The 8,089-nt window shown below is 36.9% G+C and overlaps 1 protein-coding gene across 1 annotated transcript in view; it reads right to left on the bottom strand.

Moving 5' to 3' along the window:
- The window catches only part of CPNE8 (copine VIII), a 107,833-nt gene that overhangs the window by 40,383 nt on the left and 59,361 nt on the right, over positions 1 to 8,089 (bottom strand). The window contains exon 8 of the mRNA XM_009996794.1: positions 770 to 833. Within this exon, the coding sequence (XP_009995096.1) occupies positions 770 to 833 (64 nt within the window). The remainder of the gene's footprint in view (positions 1 to 769; positions 834 to 8,089) is intronic.

The raw sequence follows: 8,089 nt of genomic DNA, 5'->3' as shown, positions 1-8,089 counted from the left end.
CTGCCAGCTCATTCAGTGCTGGGAAGCAACAGAGCTAGCCTGGCTACCTGGTGCTTTCTGACCAGGCCTCCTCCTCTGTCCAACCCACTTCTCCATGAACCCCAGGAGGGGGAGAAGCAGTGACACTCGTGGGGAATGGTCATGACCACACCATGTCTCTCCCCTCAACTGGTCAGATTCACAACTGCTCTGCTATTCTTCTGTTTTCTACTGAGTAAGTAGGCACCTGTTAATTGTAGGCCATGAAAGTCCTGAGCTTCTTCAAAGAAAAACGTTTAAGCTCTTCTTTTATGGCAATTCTTTGAAATACCTTTCTAGGTTTTTTCCAATAAACATTATTTTCTTATTTTAAAAATAATATGAGTCACTATTAGCATAAAACCTTTCAGTTATAAGGTTAAAATCCTTTTATTTGATGTTCATGTAATGCCGATATTCCCTAATGGAAATATAATTCCATGGCTGAAACAAATGGATCTTTGTTAAAAACTGCACACTAAGAGATTAAAATGCAATTAATTATTTGGGGAAATAAAGACTAGCCTTAAAGCTCATCTAAGAATCAAAACCTTTATTCTTCATACTGTTTCCTGCTTCCTTCTGCTTTTTCTATATAAAAACTGAGAGTAACTGATAGGAAAAAATATCCTAACTTCTTAAGTATATCATAAAATGCAAATTTTTTACATGATAACTTTGACAATCTGATGCAGTGTAAATCACAAAATCACTTTCATTTTATTTTTCAAAAAGCAATGAAGACACTTACTCGGCAACAGCCCAATTCCTCTGCTGTTACTATGACAGTTCCACATTTCTTCCCAGGAATTCCTCTGCAAGGAAATAGAACTACATCACCTCAGTTCCTCAATATCATTAATGAAAGTTGCAACTGACACAGATAAGCACGAAGGAAGCTTTCAGTTCACAAAACTGATGGCATGCTACAGTTTCCCTTTTCTGCCACTTGTCCTGTGTTAAAAAAGTTGATTTAACCTAAGTGAACTGATAAATGAGTTGCATATTTATTCTAACTAGCAAGAAACAAATCAGTTTCGATTTTAAATTTCAATTTTAAAGGAAACAACATATAATGTTTAAATGGGATGAAATTACAATCTCAGAATTCTATTTTCCACCCTCCCATTGATGTTTTATTTAGAGATTATTCTACAACTTACTGATACGTGAAAAGGATACTTTTGCAAAGCTTCCTTAAACAAAATACTGAGAATATATTTAAAACTATAAGCCACCCTTATCTGACAACATTCTGAAATGTTTATGAAGACACATAATAATCTCACCATTGTATCAGATTCAGTAGTTGTAAAATAAATTATAATTCACCCAGACAGAAATTATAAACATGCTGCTGCAACATCAGAAAGCATAAAACAGATAATTAGAATAAAGAACAATACAGGAACAGAAAAGCCACTCATAATGTGATAAGATTTGAGTGCCAGCAGTCTCCTGGGAGTGGGGAATGGAGGGAAATGCAAATATTGAGATGCAACTTTTTGCATGATGCTATACTGTGAGGCAGAAGTTCTGCAATACCCTAATGTCTATTACTGTACCCATTAGCACACATTTAGGCAATTCCTTCTAGAACTTTTTTCAAAACTGATTTTATTGCTTAGTCTTATTTTATTTCTAGTCTTGATTTCTTTGTCTTTCTTCTAAATAGTTATTTTAATAAAATTACTTTCCAATAAGACATAACGTAAAATTATAGTTTCAAACTCTGTATCTTGAGTTTTTATTAGAAAACTAGAGGGCACTCCTGTTCTGTTTTGACAAAACACTAATGTAAACACTTATTTTGCTTATTAGTTTTCTTAATCTTTTTGGAATTTTGTTACAATGCTTTACAACTTCAATTAAGTTCAGCAAGACTGTGGTAGAATAAAGAACTGGTGGAAAAACAGTTCTTAGAAGGAGATAACAGGTTAGAAATTTTTCAGAGGAGCAAATACTGATACAGATTTATGCAAGTTCACTGAAAGTCATGTTTTGAAGGTGATGTGTAAGTTGAAGTAACACACCAGGGAATGCTACTCTTAGACCACTGCAGTCATTTGCCAGTAATCAGAGAGCCCAGAACTCCTCACTGCAATGTGTTAAGTTTGAATTTCACAAATAAAACAGTGGATAGGCAAAGTATTCAAGTTTTTGTTGTGAAATACTAAAATTATGATTGAAATATACACAAAAGGTTACGAAACTCTTTCAATTAATGAGGTGTGAGTTCTAAGGAACAAGACTTAAGACCAAAAAGGAGAATTTTAATCAAATAAGGGAAAAAAAGAATCTTGTAATTCCAAAAGTTACACAGTATGATTCAGGTTTATCAGCATCCTTAAGCAGTATGGTTAAAAACCTGTCACCTTCAACAGCTCTAGGCCAAAAATTACCCATTTTAGCCTCTGCAGCAATGAGATATTGAAATAGAAATCTCAGATTTTTGAAAGATGAAAAAAGCTGCATTTTTTTCTCTTGAACAATATTTCTTGAAGCTTCAGAAACTTTTGGTATTTGGTTGTAATAGCAGTAGTAGAAAAGACTTAGTTATCACCGTTACATTGACCTTACATGGTAAAATGTTTCAAGAAGCAAATGACCTTGACTTTGGCTTTGATAGGGAAGGAAGAAATAGAAATCTCAGAAGTGCAATTAAAAAAACAGAAGTTTCCACAACAGAAACACCATAATTTTTTAAGTTGTGTCAAGTCAAATAGAAAGCCCCAATAGCAGAATTACCATTCCCTGAATCAAGACTTCCTGCTTAAGTATTTGAGCCCAGTCAACTGTGCCATTAAGGACATACTTAAGACATAGTCTGGGCAGTGACAGTACTTTGAAGAAAAAGCATCAAACATTTTCTTTAGTATGAAAAGTAAACTAGATTTATCCCGCTGTCAAAAGATTATTGAGTCAGATACAGATTGTGACAAATACAACTCTGATCACTTCCTTAAGAGGTGGGGGCCTGAAGTAAACTGTTGATAAGCAAGCCCTACAATCTGGTCACCAAACTGTTGCCATTTGATAGAGAACCTTGTGTCACCCTGCCCATAGTTATAACACAGAGCAGTCAAGACCTGCCTCTCTCAAACTGAGATTCACACATGAAGACATTTATGAAAAGATAAGCTTCATTTCATCTTACAAAGGCCAAGGGATGCCCAATCCCAACAGATAGAAATTTCTGGAATTATCACTCTGAAAGATGAGGGAAACTGGAGATGCAATCCCCTAAATATACATGTGTGGGTACATTATAGTAAAAAGGAATTCTTTATTGTTCTGTAGACATGAAATGTACACACCGTACAGTCATATCTGAATGCATTTGGGGTAAGGTTTGGCTTGATGTATTACCAAGGTTCTCAAGGACATGTGCCTCCTAAAAGAAGGATAATATTGCTATGATGGCTGGCAAAGAGGTGAAATGCTTAATTGAGATTAGCACAGAATTTCTCAACAGAACAAAAAGTTCTCATAATTCTGGTACAAAATACTCTACCAGGCAACCTCTACAGTTTGTGATGCTATTAAATATGAACTTTGCATGCTTGCCTGGAGACTAAAAGTATGAAAAACGTCCTGGACCACTTGCAGACAGTGAAGTATTTGTTTCTTACAGATTCCCTTATAAACCATTCATTAAGAAAAAAAACAAACTTTAAACGCAAAGTCAGTACCCTGACAAAAACTTCAGTGCTCAGTGATCAGCCAAATGGAAAGACCTTTAACTAGCAATAACGCCTCAAGAGAAAATAAAAAAATCAATTTGAGCTTATCACTGTATGAAAATAAATAATTTGGAAATTCAGCATTACAGATCAGTCCTTCCCATTGCCAAGGAAATATTGATTAATATTACCTTGAAAATGAGCATGTAAGAGTTCCACCTGTTTAAATCCAGAATGCAGTGTCTCTGCCCATCTTCTTTAAGGAATACCTGTTATGGAGCTGTTCTGGAATTGGTTCCATAGCACTGAAGTGATGATAGGGAATTTCTCAGGGTAGGTTTCTGTGGAAAGGGTTTGAGAGCTCAGAACTTATAGGTGTGCTACAGTGAACACCTCTTTTTGGACAGTATTTGAGGGACCAAAATAATTTGACTGTTAAGAGAAACTGAACTGAAAACACTTATCAAATGAAAGGCCCTCAAAAATACCTGCATGTCTCTAAACAAGACAGTCTTAAGGAGTAATTATTGTCTCCTTAGAACAAATTATCCCTGATTTTACAGAACTAAACCCTCTGGCAGTCACAACCACAGACAGAGGATAGGACAAATATATAGGAACTCCCAGTTCCATGGTTCAGATGTTTTTCTATCAGTTATGTTCACAGCAAGATGACAGGAGAAAGAACTTTCCAAACAGGCCAGCTGGCTCCAGTACAGACTCATTAGCAAGCAATGGCACTCAGATGTGAATAAGTAACATAGAACACTCATTAAGCTTTGAAATGGCTCTGCCTCCTCGTTAAAGGGAATCCCTACAGGAATGCACTTAGCAGCTCCTGAAAGAAGTATTGCTCAGAGTTATAAATGTGGCTAGCATCCTCTCTCTAGGAAGACAGAAATGTGAATATCTAATTTTGAATAATGTCTGGGAAGGTTATGCTCTCTTCAGAGACAAAAAAAAGAGAGAGAAAAAAAAAAAGCTGTGTTATTTCTGGAAATAGATACATCTGTACCTCATCCTCAAATGCTTATATGGCTGGGGCACACAAGGCCACTCTGAGTAAATCTTACACATGCTACTTATCTTGGGTTACTAGATTAATTAAATGCCTTCTCAACAAGTAAAGAGAGTAAATGTTACTGTTAAAATGTCAGGTTCTCCATTTCACCCGCTTTGTATGACTAGATTTGTTTTTCAAGACAAATTATACAAAGCAAATATTCACCTCTGTACGTGGCCAGTCTGTAACATAAAGTGCAACACTAAAGTATGTTCTTGAACAAAAATTCTTATAGTCACAGGGGCAGTGCACTACCATACTGGCAGCAAGACTCTTATGCAACAGAAGGCAACAAATTCAAAGTCCTCGTTGGTGTGAGAAGCAGAGAGGGAGGTTCAGAAGACATCATCATATCTGCCAAGACCAAATACTATTAGCTCCATGCCTAAGAGTCTTAATGCACTGGTGCTTGCAAGACCCATTAAACTGCCAGTCTTGCCTGTCATGAAGGCGAAGAACAAAAACATCTGTGTGCCTGTCTTCATTTCTGCACTCTGCATGATGTAGCAAGGTATATTTCAGCCTGCTTGCTAGACCACTGCAATGGTTATCCTCTAGAGACAAGATTTTTTACCTTCTTTTTGATGAAGAACATGAGTACCCTTTCATGCTAGACCTTCTAAGGGAAATTTCCTTGGTGATACACAATCAGACTTGGAGTTGGCCACCTAATGGCAGCCATGGAGTCCTGAATCTCATGAGGCTTTTGTAAATGTCAAAAGGAGATAGATCTGAAGTTTAAGCTTCAAGTCTTCCTAATTTTCCTTTTGAAAGAATGCCAAGAGTTTTCTTAAATGCCAATCAGATAATGGAATTTAAGCTTCTCAAGCTGCTTAAGTACAAAAAGTGCTATTTCAGTAGAGTAGCTGATTGTGACTAAAACAGCACTGGTGTGGGGAATGGTCCATCTTCTCTCCCCTTTGTACATTCTTCTCTTTGTACAACCATTGGCAGGAACAGAAAAGGCAAAATATTAATGAACTTCAGAAATACTATGATAAGAAAACCTCTCTGATCTCAAGTGACAGATCATAAAGAACATTTAAGTTACGTGAATGTGGACTTGACTTTATAAAGAAAAAGTAAGTTCAAGGTAGTAAATATCCTTAGGAATGGAAGATGTGCAATATTGTAAACTGAATTATTGTTATTTGAATATTAAGAGACATTAAAGGTATATGTAAACAATTCTGAAATGCAATGTACTGGTTTAATGAGTAAGACAACAAATGTCTCCTAGACACCAAGGTATCCAGACTTCAGGTAGTCCAGAGGGAACAATTAACCAGGCACAGTCACCTAGCCACAGCACTGTCAAAAGTGACAATAACAAAATAAAACCTTAACACTGGGAAGAGCTGATAAAAAGTCATGAACACTTTCTCATTAACATTAACAAACATCTACCCACACTACATACACAAAAAGAAAGGTATTTTCCAAAATCTTTCAGGGGCACAACTGATTTGGGCCCATTTAGTAACTGCCATGCAACAGAGTATCAGAAACCAGACCTGAACAATGCTTGTTTACCCAAGAGAAAATGTATTACACAGGCCCATAAATTGTTAAATAATTATAAGACCTTTATTCCACAGATTCTTCATTGATACATTTGCCTTTCTCATAGCTAATTTCAAACTTGAAACTTCAAACTTCACCCTTTACTCTCGCAGACTTCCCTGTACCAAGTAATATCAAACTGCTCAACTGATGAGTTTTTATCTACTTTTTCTAAATAAATTTCAGGAAAAGAAAAAGTGTAGCTTGCTGAATAATTTACCACTTTGAAGACAGGGAGAGCTATAAAGACCTTCAAGAAGTCCCCAAGACGTCTTACTAAATAAGGGTGTCTTCAAAGTCAGCATCTTTCTCTGACCAGGTTAGCACGGGCTTCCAGTAGTCAACTGACAACTAGTAAGAATAGTAAATGGAGTTTCAACAGTGCAACTCACTGCAGCAGTTAGCATAGGTTAGGCCTAGGTAGTGAAAAGCTAGTGAGCTTTTGTTTTAGTAGAAGTAAATAAAATAGGGCCAACCTCTTGTCCCGATTTGAAAGGTTTTGTCCCAAGGTGCTGAGGCTCTCTGGGGACAGCCCTGGTAGGAGCTGGGCAGGGGCTGTTTCTCTAGGTTACAGGAGCCCTCCCACCTGCCTTGTATCTTTGTGCTCCTTGTGGGTGTTGGAGATGGGACTTCAGTGGGCTGATGGCTTTCCTGGGATGGGTCTAGAAGTGGCCGAGGCAAGCTATTATTTGGGCTCTCCCACCTGCCATTGTGCCTCTCTTCTCCTTTGCAGTCAAGCTTTTTAACACACCTAACACACCTCCTCTATTATATCACCAATACTTACCCCAGGCTATTTTCCTGGACAGGTGTAATATTCAGAATGGGATTAAAAGGAGAACCACAAAACACTGATGTCTAATAACCACAATATTTGCTAAAGGTAACAATTTTGTATGATTTTATTAGAAATATGATAATCTGATTAGCTGATCCTTCATTGTTTTTTAGTGTGGAGTGGGGCAGGCAGGTTTCAGGAGCTAGATTAAAACTAGCAGTTTACTACTGCTTCACAGTAGCCATAATCTATTTAACAGTAATTAACACTCATAATACTATTGCAGTCAATTTTAGGGGGGATTGGGATTGTTTTTGGGGGGCGGGTGGTGTGGTTTTTTTTCTTTTGGGATATTTTTACTTTTTTAGTGTTAAGTTTTATAAATATTTATTTGATTGCAGATAACTTGTGATCAGCTACTGAAACTGAAGGACATCTTAAAAGTTAAGATTCCTCTGCAAACCTTGATGACAACAGAAAGTGACACAGTTTTAAAGTACTTTTTTTCTACATAGTTTTCCAGGTTATTTAAGGAGGTGATACAATGAAATAGTATTACTTCTAACATATATTACTGTGTGCACAGGTGTGATTTTAAATTCAAATAGTGTGTTTGTAAGAGCTTTTCTGAATTATGGTGAAGACACTGAAACCTTCCTCACCTGCAGAGTTGAAGAATCCATTTACCCTTAAAATGAAGTAGTTCCCAGGGTGCACAATCCCACCATTACAGGCAAGGGAAATAATAATGAAGAGGTAGTGACATTAATAGAACTGCTTATGTATAAGGTAATTATGCCCTTGATCTAAAAATAAATTATGTAAAAATTATGGGAGAACATTGGTGTAGTCCTTGGGGAGGGAGGGTGAGGAGGGCAGGAGAGGTTGCATGAGGAGGGCAGGAATGGTTACTAGGGTCTTGTCATAAAGACTGAGTCTGCAAACAGGACATTGAAGCAATAGTGATCACAGCAATCATGGAAT

The sequence above is a fragment of the Chaetura pelagica genome, unplaced genomic scaffold, assembly GCF_000747805.2.
Source record: "Chaetura pelagica isolate M959 unplaced genomic scaffold, ChaPel_1.0 scaffold534, whole genome shotgun sequence".
NCBI lineage: Eukaryota > Metazoa > Chordata > Aves > Apodiformes > Apodidae > Chaetura > Chaetura pelagica.
Note: the sequence above shows the minus strand (reverse complement) of the source record. Positions and strands in the feature narration are given on the sequence as shown.